Here is a 23,051-nt window from a genome sequence, read left to right on the forward strand (position 1 = left end):
CACAGATTCTCTGTCAGGAAAACATTATTTGCTTATGAAAGAGTACATGAATTGTGATTCACACACACGCTGTCCAAACAGCTATGTTCAAATTTGGACAATGCAGTGTATTGCATGCTTCATGGCAGCAGGTAAACTACTAAACCTTTCCTGCCAGTTTACTCTGTAATTGGCAGCAATCTGAAGTAGGAAAATAAGTCATTGTGAGACTCTATAAATTCATTATCTTTTGCCATTTCTCTCAGTCATAGCACACATATATTTTCTAACTCCTGCCGAAGGGTTTCCAGGAACTGGTAAGCAAAACCCTCTTCTTTCTATGATAGGTCTAGAGTGAAAGAGGGCATAACACCAGCAACAATACACACAAGTACTTTTGAGGGCAGAGGTGAGACCAGAACAGTAAGAATAACATTACAATGTGTTTTGATATCCTCAGTGAGACAGGGTATATTTGTCATTGAAGAAAACCAAACTTCTTTAAATGGAATACTTTAGAACATATTATAATTAAAACAATAATATTCCCATTGTTCTTGGAATCCTATAAAGTTTTCATAAAATGATGTGACTAAGTTGTCCCACTTGGAAGTGCACTCTGTGCTTAAATTAAACCCTTTCAGCTGCCTCCACCATACCAATTCCCAAATACATTCTGGCCACAAATGCAGAAGATGTTAAAGCAGCTTATCAAGAAAAATGAAGAAAAAACATGGCAAAGAAAGATCAGAAGTGCCATTAAGCAAGCCTGTAGAGAGAAAAAGAACACATTTTTCTTCCTTGAAGTGCCCAGCTCCTTCCCATTTATTCCTCCCGAGCTTGCTGTTGACAATGGAAAGCCTTGTAATATTGCTTTCTCGTCTCAGCACTGACAGCCCCACGTGGCCTTCTGAGGCTTATCAGTTTCATAAAGTTATAGATATCACATTTAATCTAATAGCACACCATTATATGTAAGGCTACTGTTTGTTCTATTACTGTGCATCACAGCTTTCACTTCTGACAGGAGTCCAAAGATCAAATGACGCTGTTAACATGCAAAGCAATACTCACCCCACAGAGCCATAAAGATGGAGAAGAAGACTGTGGCTGGGTTGTCAAACAAATGGCTAGCTCGAGCAGTAGCACAAGCAGAGCTGAGGTTCCAATAATCGCAGAACTTTTCGCACAGGGGGCACATGGTGAAGGCATTGCGCTGGTCGCACATTTCTTTGCTATGAATGACAAGTGCACAAATTCTGAGTATTATGACTCAGAAAAGGGGGATATACAGTATTGATATCAAGCAGCACATCATAGCTACTACAAGCTCTTTGCAAAATATGTGGCTTGCACTTGTAGAGAACAGAAGCTGTATGTTTCTTCAAAAGCACACTGCCATGCACTGGAATATTAAAATACTTAGAGGCAATTTACCAGCAGAACAGTGTAACACAGCAACCAATCTAATCACTACACTGTGTTAGTGAATTGGAGAAGACTGCTTCACTAAAGACTGAGGCTAACCACAGTAAAAGAAATTCTGTGCCATTGACAAAACACATTTCTAACATACTGGCACAAAAATCCATGTCAAATACCATGCTACTTTGTTTATCAGGACTGGCCATGTGCGTCCGCATAAAAGCCAGAACCAGCACCCAGGCATGTTGGTTGGTCTGTGTCACAGACAGAACAGATCTGCAACATAATTTGTAAGATATGCTAGGTTTTGGTGCAAACTGACATATGTGTACTGAATTTGAAAGACTTACACCTGCCAAGCATCTCATTCTTAGCAGAAATGTTATATTTCACAACATTTACTTTGAGATTCACCTCTGCCCTGCATTTTATTTGTGAGGTATTTATGAAAGCAATGGTAGTTTTTTCAGCATAGGTCTTTAACACCAATTCTCATCTGTACGACTAGGTTTTGGTTCAATTCTTCAAGTGTCAGGAGTTATTTTAGGCGGTCATACTAATATGTTTTAAGGGTGTTCAGATATTGTGTGTACAGTGGTTTCAAGAAATCAGATACCTTTACATTTCAGGATTCTCAACTTTGAATGTTAAATATGGATGTGGTATTCTTGGTCTCCATAGCTCCTTGTGTATCTAGTACAGACTGCTAACCTAACTTTTAAAAATTTGAAAAATAAAAAAAAAAAAAAAAAAAAAGGGAAAAATCCCCTCCCCCAGCAGTAAATCTTATAAAAACTAGAAATATTCCACTTCTGCCTCATATATTCTGATATTAAGTTGTATTTCCTTTCCCTCAGTTTACAACATTTGTTCTGCTTTCCTCTGGAAAATGTGAGATAAGAGATTCTTGCAGATTTTAAAATCTTTAAGGTTGTTATTTTAATTCTTAGTCTTATTTGCTCTGTATTTACTCAGTTTCTAAAAATAATTAAAAAATCATTATCACTGTCTCTTAAATAAGCCTGCTTGATACTGCTGAGTATGCTTTCCAGGTTTTCCATAAGGTTTGTATATGGAAGACCTTTGTAGCTGCACAGTCTCATTCAGGTGAACTGAGAAGTGCAAAGCTCAAGAATCCTTGCCAGGACTGTAAGCCAAGGAAATACTTGTAATATTGCTTCATTGATAGCATATTATGATTATGATTGCTCTTATATTTGCCATCATTAAATAGTATTCTTTTATGATATAAATGAAAAAAATAACTATTCAAACTGTAGTATCAGTATGTTTAATATTATATCATTTGAAAGGCATACAGCTGTTTCCAGCTATCATATCATTAAAGTAATGCTCTCTTCTATTTCAAAAGGCAGTAGAGGGTGCTGCAGATACATCTTAGCCATAAATCTCACTTAAGTTTAAATGTTAGCACAAGCTTTCCCACAGCCCATCAAGACTCATTGAGTTCAAGCTAAAATAAAACAAACCCTGACTAAGATGTGTTGTTACTCCTTTACCTATCAGTAATAGTGTCTTACTGCAGTAAGGGGCCAATTTTAACTTTAAAAGTTGCAAGCTCATTTGAGAGAATGAAGGAAGGAACTGCCACAGCAAGTTTGACCAGCAGAACTAGTAATCTAGTACCCTGCCTCTGCTCTCATGATTATGATTATTCCTATATTGACCATCATTAAATAGCATTTAATGCATTGTAGTTAGCATTAACATCACTGTGTCAATTTGGCAGGTTTTGTTTAGTATATAACACCCTCAGGACACAGCGCAGAAGTCAACAACTTTTTGTAATTTTCAGTGAGAATACTGTGGATACCAAATATGCTAAATCTGCTAACTTTCGTTAATCTCACTTGTGCAAATAGTCTGATTTTACTAAAAACAAAGTAATCCAGCCAATATATTTGTATTAACTTCAGTGAGTTCTGCACAATGTCTTTCTGGATGAGCATGGAGATATTAAAAAAATGCAAATGAATGTCTTAAAAAAGAATTTACAGTTATGCAGTAGACAGACTGAAAATTTCTTTTTCCGTAGCTGCAACACCAAACAGCCAAATAAATGTGTGCCATTCAAATGTCTTATCTACCTAATGCATGTGTATTTCTAATGCTCACAGGGCTCTTAATGATACATCAGTGCTCTTCAGACATGTTAGAAGCAGTAATTCACACTAAGGATTAAGAAAAAAAAAATACAGTCTTGTAACTTTCAAGTAACAGATTATTGATCACAGAGAAGCTTACCTAGGAATGTCACTCTCAATGGTTATACATCCATAAAGGAATACAATAATCCCGACTACTGAAGATGGAATAAGGAATTCTGTATATAAACCCAGCCATGCAAAATAAAGTCCTATCTTTTCTCCAAAATATTTTCTGGGGGGGGGAAAAAGAGACAAAAAAAAACAATCACATGTCAAGGATATAATTGTATAATTTTCAAATGTGTTTTACAGCTTCTAAACATTCACTGAAAGTCAAAATACATTATGCATGGATGAAAACCTGAAGTATCTTGAAATCAATATCACCAAATGAAGGGGTGATTCAGGTAGTTTGGGGTTCTCCATTCTGAGAAATTAAAGAGAGTCCTGTATCACTGTAATACATACTTAATATCTGCTTCAGGAGGACAGCAGCCATTGTGTCTCGTAAGTGAAGTCAGTGAATTATCCCTCACTTCCATCAAGAGTAGCAGAATTTCAACCAAATGTTTAGCTAAAAACATTGGAAAGGATTTGTCTCCTCACAAGACTATTTAGATACGTCAACATTCTTTACCTCTGTAGTTCTGGATCCAATTGGTGAGAGTCATGGAAATGACATCTATGGGAACACACTGACAACATCCTTTGGTATCTTAAAAGACTAGCAACCTCAGTTTGCTGTTAAAGAAGGAAGGTTTACTTCCACACTAAGCACCGGCTTTTCAGAAACAGTATTTTTGAAAAATTAACAGTCTCTGGACAGCTGGTTTGAAAAAAAAAAATCAACCCAGTTTCTTCTCTGAGGAACAGTTTATTGTAGATGTTGATAAATTTGTGTTAGTACTCAGCCCAACATCTTCATGAATCACACTGCAAGAAGTAAACTAAACATAGATGAAACTCGCTGATCATTCCAAAGTAGTGTTAGGAGTTATTACAAATATAGCAAAACACCAAGAGTTTCAGAGAGCTCAAAAACTCACCATCACTAAAATGAAACTAAATTAGATTAAAAAAGCAGCACAGATAGAAACATATGCCACCCAGAAAATAATATGGAGAAGTGCTAGATGGAACACAGCTATGACAGAGAACTGATTGCATTTGAATCAGGGAGACATACATTCACACTATGGTGGCAGAAAGAAAGATTCAACACATAACAGCAACGGCCTTGAAGCAGCACAGGGCAGCGGGAGAACTGATTTGCTCTCCAGTTTCCTCCTGATTGGAAAGTGACACACCTTGCATTTGCCAGTAAGGCAAACATCACTGGCCACATTGTAAGAACATGGAACAAGAAGGAGAGGGGGAATTATTCTGATTATCTTCTCACTGCTTCCTTATTTGTAGAGTTGGGCAACATGCATAGCTAGTAATGTGTTCCAAATAGGTCAAAGCAGACATGAAAATAATTCACAATCTAAGCTGTTCTAAGCTGTCTATTTTTTTGACAAAGGGATACAAGCTACCAAAGAAAGTGAATTAGAGTGAATTAGAAGCCAGAAACATTACAGTAAAGAGCAGATGACCAGGGTCCATGAAGTTGAAGCTTATGGCCCATGAGGCTTCCGCTAGAATTTTTAAGCTTTCCAGCGGTAAATGCAATCTGCAACCTATAAAGAAAGGGTTACTCTTTGCATCCATGCCAAGAGAAAGTGAGAGGAGCTCAACAATGTCCTGGCAGCATGGATAAACAGCAGTTGCCAAGAAGAAAACTGAACAATGTTCTGTGGCTTAACTGTTTTAAAAAAGAAAAATAATAAAGACTTCTGTGTCCAAGCTCAGTCCACCAATGTGCCAGAAAGAGAAATAATCTAAGGAGGAACAATGGCATTGTTTGAAAGCATGATGAGTTTATCTGAGTTACCAAGCCAGAAAAACAGAACATGGACATATTCCTTTTTTGACATATCCCAATAATTGCTCTCCCATTACTCTGAGTAGGAGTCAAGCCTCTGTAGACATCTGTGACCACCTGTAACAACATCTACACACAGCAATTTTGGCCTCAGACTTTAATACCATGAAGTGGCTTTCTTTGTAGCACCCCTCTAAAAATCTCTTAAGAAAGTCGCACTGGCATATTTTCACAAGGTTTGAAAGTATTCCACCCCTACTCAAGTCAGTAGTTTCATGTTAGCAAATTGCAGTGCTATTTCACTTAAAAAGCAAACTTTAAGTTTTCTCAAATGTGAATGTACTAGCCTTAAATATCTGCACACAAAAAGAAAAAAAAAATAATGACTGGAGTGAATGAAGGGAAGAAACCGTTTTCTTTAAGGGTAGAGTAAGATGTACACCAATAAAAGGAATTTTTACAAATTTTACACCAATATCTCACCATTTTCTCTCATTTATGCTGGGATAAAGCCAGTCTTATTTTATTATCCTCAAGGAATAATCCAATGATTTATGCTGCCATAGAAAAAGGGAAGTATTGAGATGAGGGTTTTGCCTTACCTCAGTAGCTAACTCACATCAAGTTCACATCTATCCAGACAAAGTTAAGGACTAATCCTTTCCAAAGTATGGTCATGGACGGCCCACTGCAGGGTGCCACAAAAAAAAAAAAAGTATGCCCTCTGTGTTGCATGAGCTTTATATCCACATCAGCTGTATTCTAAGGTAGAGAGAGAAATGTCCCTCTGAAAATACATATGCAATGAGAACAGCAGTTCTCATCCAAAGCAAGGGGTAAACGATTTTGATGGTCAACATATACTGCTCCTATCAGAAGAAGCTGCCAAGCATTTTGTTCTGTGTGTTGTTACAGTACAAGGCAAAATGTTGTGCCTTCCACTTTGGTAGACTTTTTGAACACTGATTAAATGGCCACCTACCAAGCACTAAGTTCTCTAGAATAAGAATCATGTATTTAAGGATTCAGCCAAATCATCCATAACTCTTTCAGAAGCTGAACAAAAGTTGTGCTTCAAGTAAGTGACCAGAAACAGCATTAAAAGAGTACAACAAACACTTACAGAAGTGTATTCCCTCTCATAGCAGAGTTAGAATAAGAAGTATTGAGAAGGGCACAGTGAAAATGTTTACTCAGTTCCCTCTGCTTCACTCATGTAACACTTGAACCAGACATCTGCAATGCACTTCTGTCTGTCTGGTTGCCAAACCAACATCAAAAGGAATAACTGATAATTAAATGCCATGCTTGCACGTTGGTCACAGTGCTTCCATGACAAGTTGTGCAATCTATAAATAGACTAAGATTTGTAGAAGGGGGGAGAATGAGAGAACTAAAAACTCCTTAGTTTTTGACTCTTTGAAAACAAATGTGGGATACCTGGAATGTGAATAAAGCATGTGGTACATGACACACACTGGAAAGAACTCTGGAGTTGTTCAGGAACAAAGTTAAAAAAGCAAGGAAAAGACACTGTGGATATTGAGTAACCTAACTGGGAAATCTGTCCAAAACTTTTCAGTTTTTGAATTTCCATATCCCATTCTAGGCCATCTGATTTTTCATGTTTGCCACAATTCATTCCATCATACTTGTAGTGGTGGAATGGTTTCTATGCAAAACCAAACTGATTTACAGCTACTTACCGGGTAGGCTTTCCCCTGTACAAATGGTCAAACGAGTCACGTGTATTACTTCTGCCTTCAAAATAAACATATTCACACAGATTTTGGGCACAATTATGATGTTTCTACTCTCAGAAGAAAGGACAAGCAGTCCTCTGAAATGATAGTGTCATGTCAGACCATCTCTGTTACCAGAGCCAGTTTAAAAACTTTCTTTCCCTCCCCAGCTTCCAGCCCAGATGCATTTGCTTTCTGACCCAAGCCAGTTCATAGTGTAGGCCTATTAACAGCTGTGACACACCAGTGGAGAAAACAGCAACCTGTTGCAAAGGAATACAATAAATTCCTTCAGGAGGCTTTGTTACCATTAAACCAAAGGCAGAACAATGAATACCCTTACAAACATAGAACTAATTTCTATCATGTATTAAGTTCAGAACATAGGCTATTTTTCGTTGTTTCTGAGATAACAGTTACCATCAAATTGAAGTTTCCATCTCAAAACTGTAGATTTATTTCAGAAAGACTGCTGAAGTATAAAAGAAAGCCCAGTCGCTATAACTGAACCAGGATAGGACACAGCATCTCCGTATACCCCACAATTTCACTCCAGGTAGAGTTGCCTATGTACAAGCTTTCCTGGATTTGTCATTTTTTCGTCATTTGAAAATTTTCTCAGGGCAGGATTCAAGCATTTATTACAACCATCTGGGACACCTGGGTGGAATTACTGCTCAGCAGCAGCACTGAGGCTGCTGTGCATCCAGAGATCCTGGAGATTTCTACCATGTTTTTGCCTGACAGCATATATGCACATATTCTGTCCAGACAGTCCCAAGAACAAATGTATCAGTGCTAAATCCAGATATAAAGAAAGTGCACCAAATGGAGCAATATGGAAGCCAAGAAAGGCTCCTGGCAGAAGACAACACCCCTTGGAACAACTTGCCAAGAGACTGAAAATCTTTTTTCATTAAAATTTTAAGAGGAGGAAAAAAACCAACCACAGAACCTCAGCTAAATTACAATGCAGCTGAGTCTGAGGCAGGAAAGAAAAAGTCCATTACAGATGTCAACTCTTTCTGCACACAGAAAACAAAGAAAGGAGCCTCTGTCCAAGGTAAGAGTACATGGTTTTCCCTAAACTGGAGATGAAGATCAAGACTGTGCAGTAGAGAATGTTTGTGGGTTTGTGAGGGTTATAAGCAAGTTATAAGGGTTTGTAAAAATAGTGGATAAGCCTGTACAAGAACTCGAAACCAAACCCAAATGCTGAAAGCTAGTTCTAAAATTCATGTTAGTGACCACATCCCTCACTCACTTTGGAACAGTTGGTACCAGATCAGTAAGACCTGAAAAAATGTTTAGAGCCACAGCCTGGCTTTTGATATCTATGAAAGACTTCATACTCTGTGTATTTTCTCTAGCAAGTAATGCATTGAGTCATCCACGGTGCTTTTGACTAAGAGCATTCACCAAAGGCCAACAGGGAAACTACAAATCTGACCTCTTTTACCTGAAAGCAGAATGAAGTAAACTGCCACAGCGGCCATTTAATCCCTCTTAGTTGAATTTTGTCTTTGAAAACATTAGTTAACAAATATTTGCTGTGTCCTCCAATGGTACATGAAATCTGGAGCCAAACCCGCCTAAATTACAGATTTTATCAAACAGAGATGTATTTTCTTCCAAGGCACTGTGAAACATTACTTGTGAATCACTATATGACAAAGAAAACCAGTCAAAATATGGCAATAGCTTAGAGAACAGAAAGTTTTTTAGATGTAGAACTGTGCTTTCCCCTAGTCTCTTGGCTCCAGAAACAAGTACAATCAACACAATTACAAGATACTCTTTATGGAGAAGGTGATGTGTATGGAGAAAGGGAATACTTAATTTCTCAATTTCTAATGTATTAAAAAAAACTAAGAAAAATATCTAGAATAGAATCACAGGATTTGTGTATTAACTGCAATTTAAAACAACAAAAGATCAAACCTTACCATGTAAAGATAACCAGGATTAGCAATTCATGGAGCTTCAGACTAACAAACCTTATTGCTTCCACTCCAGGAAATTGTCGTAATACAACTGAAAGGACATAGTTTGTGGTGGTGAATTATTAAATTAAAAAGCCTTTCTTTACTGACTGTAATACAAAGAACAATAGAAGCATAATAAGTAGACATGTAATGTGACTTAGAGAGAAGTTAAGGCTGACTACCTACCAATTGCCTAAGCAAGCAACACCATGCTGGTTAATCAGAAGCACTGTAACTGCATTCTCCTCTCTGATATGGGAGAATACAAATCTTCAGTGCTTCTACAGAGCATTATTTAATTAGTGTATGGCCTTTGTACAGTGTCCAGATCCCCACAGTTTAAGAAGTCTCTTATCAGAGAGCTACACACAAAGAGAATATGACATGCCAGAATATAAAAACAATAATGTACTCATACATAGCACTTTAGGTACGGCAAGAGCAATCCTTAACCTTAAGCATTCCTCAGCACTTGAAAGTATTAAGTGCCTGATTACATTATTCAGTCGATGATGTTCTTTGCCTGCAAACGTTGTATGCATCTCTGAGAGGAGGTAATACACTCAGTGTCTCTTTCTACTTTTTTTTACTTTACTTTCTCTAGCACCCTTAAGCAATCAAAATGTCAGTAACCCTCCAAACCTGGCAAATTAAAACTCCAGAGCAGGCAGCCTGGCTACCTGAGGCTCAGTCAATACTAATGTAAGTTAATACAGGTTGCCTATGAGGAAAGGAGTACAGTTTCACCCTATAAAAACCTCAGCACACCAAGAGACACTCTACATAAGAAACTAATTCATTCAGTTATAATATTTTCTCTCATAATTACTCTAAAAGCTCCTACAAATAAGGACTAAGCTATTTAATATGATATACTGAATCTGCCTTTATTTTAGACTGTCAGGGAAATTACGTAGTCTTTTTCTTCCTATGTTTTTAACACTAGCTTTTCTGGCTTTTCTTTACTTGCAAATGGGGTGTTTCCCCAAGTTTTTACCTTGAACAAAGGTGAGGTCACTGTTATTTTATCAGGTTCCTCATCTTGATTTTTCACAAGATAATTTGCACAATTTTCTTCATGTAGGGTAACAGAGTTTGAAGCTCAAATACTGACTTCTCAGAAATAACTTTGATTTATATTAATATCTCTCTTGCTTTTCAAGTTAATATAACTTAGCCTTACTACAGACACTGAATTACGTATTTGCTTCAGTAAGTACTTGTATTTGCGCTGTATTACTACTGTCAGACTCCATCTAGTGGCTAATAAAAAGATGTATAATTTCCAATAAAAGCCAAGTGTAATAAATTCTTTTTTAGTCACAGTATTACTGCACTCCTTGAGATAGCAAGACTTGCCTTTTGTCATTTTGAGACACTAAGAGAGCTACAGAACATGCATAATTAAAATTTAAACTGCTAGTACTCAAGATTTCCGAGACTGTGAAAAATGGCAAACAAAACACATTCAAATGCATCTTGCAAGTTGAAGGCACACATGAGTTTCTGGTTCATTATCTTTCAGGCCTTCAGGAATCTCAGGTCCCAGAGATCAGAGGGAAAGGCTGGAGAAAGGAAGATGCAGCCTTGGTGGAAGGGGCTAAAGAAATGAGCTGACAGGAGCATCATGAAGTTCAACAAAGAGAAGGGCAGTCACGAACCTGGGGAAGAACAACCCCATGCACTAGTATTGACTAGTATAGTGCTGACAAGGGATGGTCTCAATCCCTTTTCAGTGCTCAAGGAGTCAGAAAAGGACCTCCTCTCACACCACCATGATGTACCCAGAACGTTCTATAGTGCTTAAGATGTCATGAGCAATTTTAAAGGAAAGAGAAGCAGACCTGTAACCACCCAAATGCAGCAACTGTTTGCTACTCCCTGCAGTTCCCAGCCATACATACCTTTAAATGCCTGCAAATATTTGTATGCATATATATAAAATTTTGCAGGAATTTCTCTTTTGTTTCCAGCTGTGGATTCCCACATCTGGCTTCCATTTCTCCACTTTAAAAAAACAAGCTTAATTTCCTATCAATCAAAATACCCTGATATCATCTCCTAAGATACCTGCTGGACTGGGACCTATTGCTCTAGTCCATTAAGAAATACAAGTTTCTGGCTGTGGAGTTTAGTCATCATACATACATACTGTGGAATTTGGCCTGAGACAGTTCTGCACACAGATAAAAATGAACTCTAGCTGCCTGCAAAACCACACAGTCCAAGGGGGAGGCACCAGGAAGCTGTACAGTAACTTCCGTCTTAGCACCTTGGCTTTGCATAAATCCTAATGTAGGTGTGCACATCCATTGCTGGATGTAGCTTTTGAAAATCCCACTAAAGGAGTAAGGAATCTTAGTCCTTAGACAGTGACCTGAAGCCAGGGAATTATGTTTATCAGAAAGCAGGGATCTGGTTTTCCCCTCCATTGCAATAAAAGCCTACTGTTTTAAAATGCCATCTCTCATACAAGCACCGATAAATAAGACCAAGCTCTTGCCAAAACAGAGAGAGAAACCACTTCCTCCAGGACTGGCAAATTCTACAAAATGCAGAGCTGTAAGTAAATCATCTCACTGCAGTCACAGGCCTGCGTCCAGCAGAACAATTCAATACAAATTCTTCAGTGATTTATGCACCATGAGCAAAACCCCTCTGCTTTGAAATAAACACAGGCTGGAGCACTCATGTAAGTCCTGTGACGTGAAGTCCCAGGGGTGGAAGGGAAACTCCCTAAAACTGCCAATGAAAAGTGCAGTCCTAGCATCAAGCATTTAATATGCAGTCCATTTAATGGATGTATGACATGATAAAAAGTCCTTTCATAAATAAACAGGAGTCGTGGGGGATAATGGGATCACAAAGACACTGGAAAGGGGAAAGAATTGTAACTATGGAGAAAATGGTCCTTTCTCAACAACTAGGAGTTTGTCCCACCTGCTTCTGGCTCTGTCCAGGAAGCTCTCTTGTAAAAGCTGGCACAAAAGACAATACCAAGGCTGAGTGGATGCTAGCATAGCAGTTCCTACTGTAGCTAGTGCTTTAGTGTTGATGAACTGTAAGTTGAATGTACCTCATGTTGGGAATGAATCTTTGTTATAGAGTTCCTTGGAACTATAAAAAGATCTTGGACCCAAAGTGTAAAAGGGTTCTAGTGAGAAGATGTGCTCAGATTATTGCTTCAGCCACGTTCTCATCAGGGGTTTGGAAAGGAGCTAGATGGACTACTGCCAAAGTTACTGGTAAAGCTCACGGGCATTTTTCTACTTAATGTTATGTTTGTTCAATTACTGCACTTTCCCAGGCTTAAAGCTGTTTTCTATTTCTCCTTATAAAGAATTCCTTGCATATAGCCTCAGAATCTTTGTGAATGTTGAAGACAGACCTGCTAAAGACAGTCAGAGAAGAATCGCACAGTGTTCTCATATTTCTGTATGGGAACCTAGTCATTAAATTATTTACCAAGAACTGTTTTCTTTACTGTCATTACCACCTGGTATAAGGGGAGCCTCTCTAGGATCTTATGAATCAGGGAAGTGTAAGACTGACCTGCTGGGTCAGCCAGCCCCCCATGGAGAATCACAGAGTAGTTTGGGTTCGAAAGGATCTTAAGCTCACCTAGTTCCAACCCCCCTGCCATGGGCAAGGACATCTTCCACTAGACCAGGTTCTTTCAAACTATTACTCTGGAATGATTAGGCTCAGCTTTGAGCCAAGCATTCAAGTAGGTTATTCAATCCCTGTGAGACAACCACATACTACAAGGCTGTTTTCTACCAAAGTGGTTACATTATATTAAAAAACAAGATCAGATGTGTGGTTATGTTAGTTTGTAATAATAACAGAAGAGTGTCAGGGAAGCAGAGCAATTAAAACATACAGGAGAATCTGAGCTTGATGATCAGTAACTCCAAAGTTAATATAAAAAAAATGAACAACATTTGTGTGTACATCTGGAATTACGAAGGGCACCACAGACTTTATACAGTTCTTAGAGTTCTAGACAGTATGTGGAGAAAAATGTTCTCTCTCAAGATGTGAAGATGTGGCTACAAAGCACTATGGTGAAAGGGGCAGTGATTTGTTAATGTATTAAGTAAGATAGATGGCTACAGTTAGGGGAATGCTGTAACAGAAATTGATCTCAACCACACTTCTGCTGAGGAAGAAAAACTTATCTCTGAAGACAACAAAAATCCCATTTCAACAGAACCTCCCTTTCCTTATTTTACTGCCACTCTAAAACTGCCTTATCCTAAGTAGGGTAAGCAGATATACTCAGTTTTGGTTTTTGTGGTGAAGATTGATGAAAGAAGAAAAAAGGTAAAATGGCAAACCAGAAATAACACTTTTGCAGCCTGATAGACTAGTGCACCTCACTACACAAGCCCTAAGACACTGAAAGTGAAGGCAACTGTATTAAACTGTATCTCGAGTCAAACTCAAGGACATTGGAGGTCTATTACTGCCTTTTAAGCTGCCAAGAAAGCTATGGGCAGCTGTGTTTTAGGAAGAGAGCATTCAAGTGCAGGAACAGGGGGAAACTGGTGACTGGTTCAACACAGGCACGCTGCAAAGAAGGCCCAGAATTCATTACTTGTGAAGTTGAAACAATTTTCCATCCCCCCAAAAAACAGTTAAAAAAAGGAAGGAGGAAGTATATTAGGCAGGCAGTTTGAGTAACAGAAACTCCCACGTTTTGATTTACATGTTATACACTATAAATAGTATTTTGGTTAACACACTTTTCAACTTACTCCCGCAAAAAGAGTTATTATATACAGAGTCTTAATCTTTACAATGACCATGTCTTCCCAGTTCTAGGCTTAAGAGCAAGATAAGCACATACATGCATTTGGAGATTTGAAAATAATCTTGCTGTAGATAATGTAGCCTGTTAGCTATTAAGAAGTTAGGTGAGATCCTAGCAATAGGAAATAGAAATGAAAACATGAAAAATTAGATGGGTTAGAAGAAGGAGCTGACGAGCTGGAAACTTTTAGAAGCACCAGTGTTTTAGAAGCACCAATTAAAATAATCTCTACCACAATTAAAAATGAGCTAGCTTTGCTTGACTTCCCTAGGGGGAGGCAATCTCATAGTAATAACAAAAGGGGACCTCTCCTCTATAATGATGGTCCCTTATCCAGAATTTCAGTTCATGCATGGGTTCCCATCTGCAAGTGTTTCAAGATGTCCATTAAGAAGATAATAACTTGCCAGTTTTCCAGGAGGTAAGTAAGGTTTTGTCTCAGAAGGATAATCACCTCTTTGTGACACCAGTAACCTTAGCATACTCACATCATAATTAATTTAGAGCTCCTAAGTGGTAAAGGTTGCATTCAACAAAAATGGGGGGTGGAGGGTGGAAGGTGTTATATAAATTTTGTTGCATTTACAATTGCTTTGGATTTTAAAATTTTGTTGTACTTATAATTGCTTTGGATTTTCTTCACTTGCTATAATTCATTAGAGGTACACTGCTAAGACAAAGAGACAATGACTGTATATTATATCAAAAAAAAATTTGGTCTGGACAGAAGGAAAAACTTCTTCCCCCTCAGAGTGATGCAGTGCTGGAAAGCGTGCCCAGAGAAGCTGGGTGATCTCCATTCTTAGACGTTTCAAAACTGATTAGCAATTTGATCTAGTTCTCAAGCCAACCCTGCTTTGGGCAGAGGGTAGGTGTAAAGAAAATAAATTAATTCTAAAATCATATTGTTAAAACCCTGATTAACATACTTTAATAGTTATTTAAAAATAATAAAAACTTGTTTTCTTTACACAGGTTCATGAAACTCCTAGGGAATATCATTACAAACCAACCTTCAATTTACACTGTACAGTCTGCATGATCTGCATTATATATTCCTTTAAAGTTTTTAATGGAAATTGTTTTGCTGTAGAATAGAAATACATAGAATTATAGAATCATGGAATTATTAGAGTCGGAAGGGACATTAAAGATCATCTAGTTCCAACCCCCCTGACACTGGCAGGGACACCTTCCGCTAGACCAGGTTGCTCAAAGCCCCATCCAACCTGGCCTTGAACACTGCCAGGGATGGGGCAGCCACAGCTGTACCAGTGTTTCACAAGACTCTCAGTGAAGATATTTTTTCCTATTATCTAATCTAAATCTACCTTTTTTTAGTTTAAACCCATCCCCCCTTGTTCTATCACTACATGCCTTTGTAAAAAGTCCCTCTCCAGATTTGTTGTAGCCTCTCTTTAGGTACTGGAAGACTGTTACAAGGTCTTCCTGGAACCTTCTCTTCTCCAGGCTGAACAAGCCCAACTCTCTCAGCCTGTCTTTACAGCAGAGGTCCTCCAGCCCTCTGATCATCTTTGTGGCCCTCCTCTAGACTTGCTCAAGGGCCACAGAGATGATCATCATCAAACATGGTCTAGGGTGAGGTGTCCCTGCTCATTGCAGGGGACTTGGAACTAGATGATCCAGTCCAGTCCAAACCATTTGATGATTCTATGATTCTATAAAGATAACATAACACCCACCATGTTCTCATCTGGTGGAAACCTCCTCATTCACAACTGCACTTCCCAATTTAGAAAAAAAAATATTACCTTTTCTCTATAGCCTAAAGAGGTACATAAAGCCATAGCAGAACACTTTTACAGCTTAAGACACACGGGTGAATGGAACTCAGTGAATATCATGATAGTCCTTTATTTGGTTTTATGTTACTAAAAAGTTGAAAATAGTCTAAGATTAGCTATGCAGTTAGCATTCCCTCAGGATATCAGATAATAGAAAAGACCTCACAAAATCCTAGGTCTGTGCCAAGAGTAAGCATAAGAAATAATGTGGTTCCTAGCTTTGGTGTACAGTCACCTGGAAACAATAGTATTGCCAGAACCAAGGTATTGAAGCACCAGGTATGATTTATAACAATTCTACAGTGCCATACCTAGTCTTCCGGCAAAGGAACTTCGGCTGAAGAATGACTTTCAATTTGCATTCTTACTGAATGAAGATGAAACAGGAATAGTATAAAAGATTTACACAGTTGCAAGTTGTATTAAAAATTAGACTACAAAGTCTAATTAGTTTGGGGTTCTGAATATGATTTAAGCAACATACTTCAACAGAATTAACATATTTGAAAACATCAGTCAAATAGGCTTTGAGTATAAGGCAAAATAAACGCTGCTTCTGTCCATTAAAGTCTGAATATAGACTTGTTAAGTTACACAGTCTACATACTGAGGAAAAAAGTTGAGTATAATCTGATCAATCTAAGAAGAATCACAGTAAATTATCAAATTCCACAGTGTTGTTCATGTTTGCTAAGGGAATAAGCATCCACACTGAGACTGAGCTCAAATACCCCCCACAGTTCAGAAGTGCAAAAACCTATTCCAGTTGCAGAAAGAAAAAGGTGGTAATTCTTCAGGTATATGTACTCTAACGTTCTAACATTACCCAGAAAATAAAAGCCACATTTATTTTAGTGGTAACAGTCAAACTTACAGTCAAGCAAAGTATGGAAGATAAAAGCAAGAAAAATAATCTCTGAGAACAGAGAATCAATTGCACATGTCTGGTCCTTCTCTTTTCTCACAGAAGTTTAAACCACAGAATTTCTATGAAATCATATCAGTATAGTGCAACATTATAATGGAGACAGCAAAATATAAATTAAGATGGAGTGTAAGCAGATGTACCTCTATTTTTAATTCAGCTGAGATGTCAGGACTGGTAGAACTTGAGAATTCCTCTAGCCAGTCAGTTTAACTTAATACTTGTAATATTTACTATGAACATACCAAGTGCTGTATTCTTCTTATGAGTTTACCTAGTCCTATACAGTAGCCTGGCTTGGAATAACTGTTATTCAAAATGTACATAAATTCTGCGCAAAAAATGAAAGAAAAAAAAGAGGAAATTTCACAGCCTTGCAGAGCCTCAGTGAGATTTAATGGTCTCATGACCATTTGACAGTTTGAAACATTTCTCTTCCAATAAAAAGCAATTCTGCTCACGTTACAAGTTAGTGGTTAAATCTTTGAAAAACTATCTGCAGTATTTAAACTTTAATTCAAAACACAATAGATAAATTTTATGAAGATTATTGAATATCCATATTACTTACACCAGGTAATTACTTAGGGGTAGATCATATAATAAAAGCTAGTTGAAGTTTGACTATTACTAAGATAAGCACTAACACATGTCATCTTTCTTATGTATACAGATTATCCGGAAATATTTTTTCCTATTGTTTATTTGTTAATATCATAGTTTGCTTACTACTACACAGATACATTATGTAAGAATATTTCATGTCAGCAGTTTTCACAAACATTTACTTTACTCAGTATTTATAATATACAACAAAAATTGGTTTGGTTTGACTTTCTTGTAGAGATATTATGGAAATTCCTTTAAAAGCATCATGGTTTTGTCCTATTTTAAACCCAGCTTCTGTGTTTGTAACATCGAAATTCAAGATATAGCAAAAAAACACTGGGAACACATAAGGATTAATATAACTTGTAAAACTAGGAGTAAAAAAAAAAAACAAATATCAAATACTTTCACACTGATTCATGATGTGAACACCAGATTCTAATTATTCATTAGATACTGCGAACATGCTCTCAAAAAAAAATAATTTAATTCATCAATGTAAATGGAATTTCCTCCTTTTTCCAACGAATTAATACTTAAAAAATAAAAAAAAAAAATCTAAACTATGACATTTTTCCAGGAATAAACACCATACAAAACCAAAGGTACATTCTTGCTTAGTGCATTTTTGTTACAGTAAATTATCATCAGAGCTACAGAAAAGCAGTGAGAAAATTATTTTTAATGCTCTGATTAATCCAAGATTTCATTTGCTGAAGTAACTGGAAGGAACTTAATTAATCTGCATCAGCTGAGAACCAGGTCCCTTAATGTTTTGTGCAAGTCCATATTACCTTATGAGGTCAATAGGCTGAAACTTGTAAAATACTCCATATCTTGCCCATTCTCGATACAGTAACTAAAAAAAAACAAACAAAAGAGAAAATGAACTTTAAAAAAGTGATCCCATCTGTTTTTACAAACATCTTTTAAGAGTTAAAAATACACGCACCGAAAAAAGAAGTTTCCCATACTTCAATAAATACTTCCAAGTACTTTTTTCAGACAGTTATGGAAGACACCAACCAAGTCAGCAATGCAAGTATGGTGAACACACATCTTTTTCCATATGCCTACCCCCTCCCCACCGCATTTATGAGATAGTGATGCTAAGTAGAATGCTCAAAAGAAAACACAAAAGATGCTGTAGTCTTATGGAAATCATTGGGAAGATGCTAGAAATTATCCTCCATGCAGAGTGAAATTCTTCTATTATACTATTTATTTAAAGTCTGAAATCACACCTTAGGTAGGTACTGACCAGTGTTTCCAGGGCCAAGGTGAAGATAACTGAGGTAAGTGTCAAAAACTGGTAAAACGGTATGTAAAAACATACCAAGAGATAATTATGTCAAAATTAGTCTGCTCTCCTGCCCAGTTTCTGAGGCTACTATACCCAGTAAAGCCGATACAAAAGCCCCTTCTCTCCCCACACTGCACATGGCCAGACAAGTTCACATGTTTACTGTTGGAAATGCAAATTCACCCACAACTTACAGGAAGCTCAAAGAAAGGCATAGGAACTATATAAACTTCTTATAATGGGAGGAATCCAGTGGGAACAGTCAGGAATAAATGGAAACATTTCAGGACCTACAGCACATTAACTACAATACACAGAACTGCAATAGGCAAGGGACCCTGGATAGTCTTCCTCATTCCCTCTTTCATTGCTGTGGTCTAAGTGACACAACTTTGTTCAACTTTCAAATGAAAAAAAAGGAAACCTGTGATACTGTTTTACAAAAGGCTGTGAAGGAAACTGATAATTACAGTGTGAAAGGCATCACACTGTTTTGAAATAAAAGCCAGCAGCTGAATAGAAATTACAATGCAATTAACAATGGGATAAAAGAGTACATCTTATAACTGTGCATGAATTTATTAATAATCCATTAGAAAGGACATGAAAAAATGAAGCTTTCCAGAACTATGTGAAGGCCAAAGGAAGCTCAGAGGAAATGTCAGCATGATCTTTTTTTTTTAGATGACTGTTCACCGCATTTTATCTTCAGAGGAAAATAAAAATCAGGGTAGTTCCATGCAAAAGAGTAAGATTTTGTGTGGAACCACCTGAGTTGTGCATATTCCTTTCAGTTTTATGTTATGAAAGGCTTGTAGACAGTCTAAGACAACATGCTCATTGAAAACTATTTCTTGAAGTAGAGAGTGCACCAAAATATTAAACAAATAACCAGAATATGATGATAAATGAAACTAAATTAATAACATAATTATTTATAGATTATAAATTTGTATCACCCCAAAAAAACAGGTGTCAAGCCCCTTGTTCCTCTTTTCGAGAAAGAAGTAAGGGGGTCCAGAAAAAGAGCAGCATATGAGAAGTGAGTTGGCTCCTTTAAAATAAGGCACATCATTCCTAATAAGATAAGTGATGAAGCTGTGTTTTAAGAACAAGCTTCTGCGTTGAATATCTGCTGTCTCCAATAGATGACCTCATACTTCAGTTCCTCCCTTGCTGTGAGCACTAACTGACCGTCCCTCATCTGCCTCATGGAAATTCAAATTAATGTGACGCAAGTAATTGCTGAGTTAATACCCTGGAGACTTCAGTTCTTCTGTAAACTTGGGATTGGACAATAAGTTTTGAAGCTGCAAGGGAGGAGGACACAGAGCAAGAAACACATGCACATGAATACACAGCCAGCAGGAGCTGAGAGGATGTACATATAGGTTTTGCAGTTACCAGTAGCTGTATCTGTCAGATGGTCCATTTTGACAGCTAGCAGCATGCTACACTACCTTATGAGGTTAACAGCACAATTAAAATAAGTGTGGAGAAATTTCAGATACTGTAACTGCAGAGTTACCTTGACATATTTTGAGCTTTTCCAATCACATTTTTCTGCTGTTTATAATGCCTCTTCTCCTGCAGATGCTATGTGAAAGAACTAAATAAATATCAAGTGAGCAATTAAGACCTGGATCCTGCAAACGTTCACCCAACAAAGTACTGTTGGAAACTGCCTTGCAACTATTTAAGTGAACAAAGCTATGCCATTGCATATTCCTTAGAGATGCAGCATAAAGTATTTGCTGTTCATAGATCAGGGAGTAAACCCTACACTGCTGAAGCAACTGGGAATTTGACAATGAGATTGACGGAGTGTAGAGCCTTAGCCTTCAGAATATTGCTCTTTACAGAGCAGTCTTGCAAAGTGTTATACACTTGTGGAAAGAAATTATGAGACTACATTTGACACTCTTTGGCTTTGACAGGAGTTGAAGAGGATTGCCCTGGTTGCCATATTGGTATTTTCATATATTTGTGGTCACCTATTCGAAATCACCCCTTGCCATTACCCCACAACATTACCTACAATTTTATTTATTTCCATAAATAATCATAATGATACATGCATTCACTGAAATATGAAAAACAAGGAAGTTAAAGCTATTAAATTCTTAAAACCATTTAAAGGGTGTTTTGAATGTAGCTACAAAACAGAATTTGAAGAGCAAAACCAAAGGTCTTTCTAAAATTGCAGTAAATTCAGGAACAGGTTGTTATGGGATTATGCCAGACTACAGGTCCACGTGGAGTTATTCTGATTCTAAAAGCCATAGCACCAAAGGTAGTTTATGGCATTCACATGTGTTGCCCATACTAAACCTCAGTTTCAATACTGCAATTTTAAAAGATTAAGCTTAATCTGGAAACTGGAATGTGCTTCCTTTCATGATATTTCTTACATTGAAATGAATTCTAGGAAGAGTTCTGTAATATAGTACATTGTATTTTATCAGCTTCATTTAAAAGCAGCAATTTTTGTAAGTTTATAGCAACACTTTCCAATCTGCTCCTAATATTCTAGGGATATTGTTGTAGTATATGACAACAGTGTATTTCCCAGGTAAGTAACAAAGCCCTCATGTATTTCTCAATGTCAAACATATTGCTAGAAATGCAGAGTTAAAAGTTGTCAGTGGGATAGAAGCTTAAACAACACCAAGGCAGTGTTTATACTCATGGTGAGTTATTACCATGCTGCTGTGCAATAGCTTTCTTAAAAAAAAAAATAAAAATCTAGAGCAGAAATTGCACTAAAAGAAGGAAATTCCTTTTATTCCTTTACTCCAATCAACAGTCTTAGGAAAAGAGTGGATTTCGTTGATTGCAGATTTCTAATTCTCATAGGATGTGACAAAAGTATTGTTTCACTGTGCATTTTTTCCAAGGAAATCCTAAAGAGGGTTAATAAGGATTAACCTTTTATATTATGAATTGGTACATAAATCTGAATTACTTGTGCTGCCTTATTGGCATAAGCACCCTAGATGAGCTCAGTACATAATCTTTCAGTCTTATGCAACTGACAATTAAAATGGAAGATACAGATAAGTTAAAATGGACAAAATAAAAATGGGCAAAGTAAAAAAAAAAAAAAAGTTCAAAAATTCCCCCCTTTCCTTTAAACTTGATCTGGTCTTTTCAGGAAATTAAACACTGAGACTATTAGATTCGGATAGAAAACAGATGATGTTATGCATAGAAATACTACAGCATATTCAATGGCTAGGCAGCAGAGACATATGTGAATAATCAATGATGTATTTCTGGAAAGAGGCTTTTATGTTTTTAATACTTAACACTTCATAACTGAGCCTAATAGGCAGAATAAAAAGAAGGCAGCACAACGCACAACTAGTAGGGTGAATATTTTTCCAGACACTAGTCCATTTAGGCCCTCTTCCACCATATTCCACAGCACTCAATCTTCCTCCATTGACTAATGGTCATTTACCTTTCTTCTCTTCAAATTTGCTAACCTTATAAGTCAGTAAACTATGTAGCTGATTTTCAGAGTCCATTACTGTATCGCTATTATCACTTAGAGAAAATTCTGCAAGTGCAGACAATTTCTTTATTAACAAACCATTCAAAGTAACAGACATAAATATACAAGTTTCTTTATAAGGGGTTTTTTTCCCAGCTTTGTCCCTTTTGCTTACAAGTTTCATATACCAAATTAAATTGTATGCAGCACACGAAGACATCTAGTGGCAGAATGTTAACACCATTTACCAAAACTACAAAGATATGCTTTCATGTTTTTACTAACCCAGCACTGGAGAAATCGAATTCATTTGTATGACCTACGAACTCAGTCTTCATTTCAAATGTTCACATAAACATCATTTGCAGCAATTACACTCTTGAGAGATGCACTGTGTTTTGCCAGATTAATGACATTTTCTTACCTCTCCTTCAAGCATACCAACTTGGTTGGCACATACCAACATATAATACTGCTGAGTTAAAAACATGTATGGAATAACTTACAGGTCACCAAGAATATATGCAATTTAATTTCTGTTATAGTAAATATTTTAGGCATCCAAACATTTTCTTTGTTGTTTTCTACTCCCCACCTCTTCCTATTCCCACTTTTCCCTCTTCATTTCCTACCATTCGTATATCAAGGGAAAAGAAGAGAAAGAGCAAGCATTAGAGAACAATATGGAATGGATCTTAACAGACTACAGTAATTAAATGTTTTTTGCTCATTTCTAATAGTAAGCATATGTAATAAAACCAGTCTGACTTTACATAGTCTTTGATTATGCATCCATTTCTCTTGTGGAGAGTGTTGGTGGGTGATATATTTCCAAAAGTCTTTTGATAGCTAGAAACTTTTTACATGCAAAATA

At 37.1% G+C, this 23,051-nt stretch overlaps 1 protein-coding gene across 3 annotated transcripts in view; it reads right to left on the bottom strand.

Moving 5' to 3' along the window:
* ANO2 (anoctamin 2) overlaps positions 1 to 23,051 on the bottom strand; it is a 167,655-nt gene that overhangs the window by 100,324 nt on the left and 44,280 nt on the right. For all 3 annotated transcript variants that reach the window (XM_065665066.1, XM_065665065.1, XM_065665067.1), the window contains exons 10-12: positions 18,173 to 18,237; positions 3,670 to 3,804; positions 1,054 to 1,214 (exon numbers count right to left, since the gene is read on the bottom strand). In XM_065665066.1, the coding sequence (XP_065521138.1) occupies positions 1,054 to 1,214; positions 3,670 to 3,804; positions 18,173 to 18,237 (361 nt within the window). The remainder of the gene's footprint in view (positions 1 to 1,053; positions 1,215 to 3,669; positions 3,805 to 18,172; positions 18,238 to 23,051) is intronic.

The sequence above is a fragment of the Lathamus discolor genome, chromosome 1, assembly GCF_037157495.1.
Source record: "Lathamus discolor isolate bLatDis1 chromosome 1, bLatDis1.hap1, whole genome shotgun sequence".
In the NCBI taxonomy this organism is placed as follows: domain Eukaryota; kingdom Metazoa; phylum Chordata; class Aves; order Psittaciformes; family Psittacidae; genus Lathamus; species Lathamus discolor.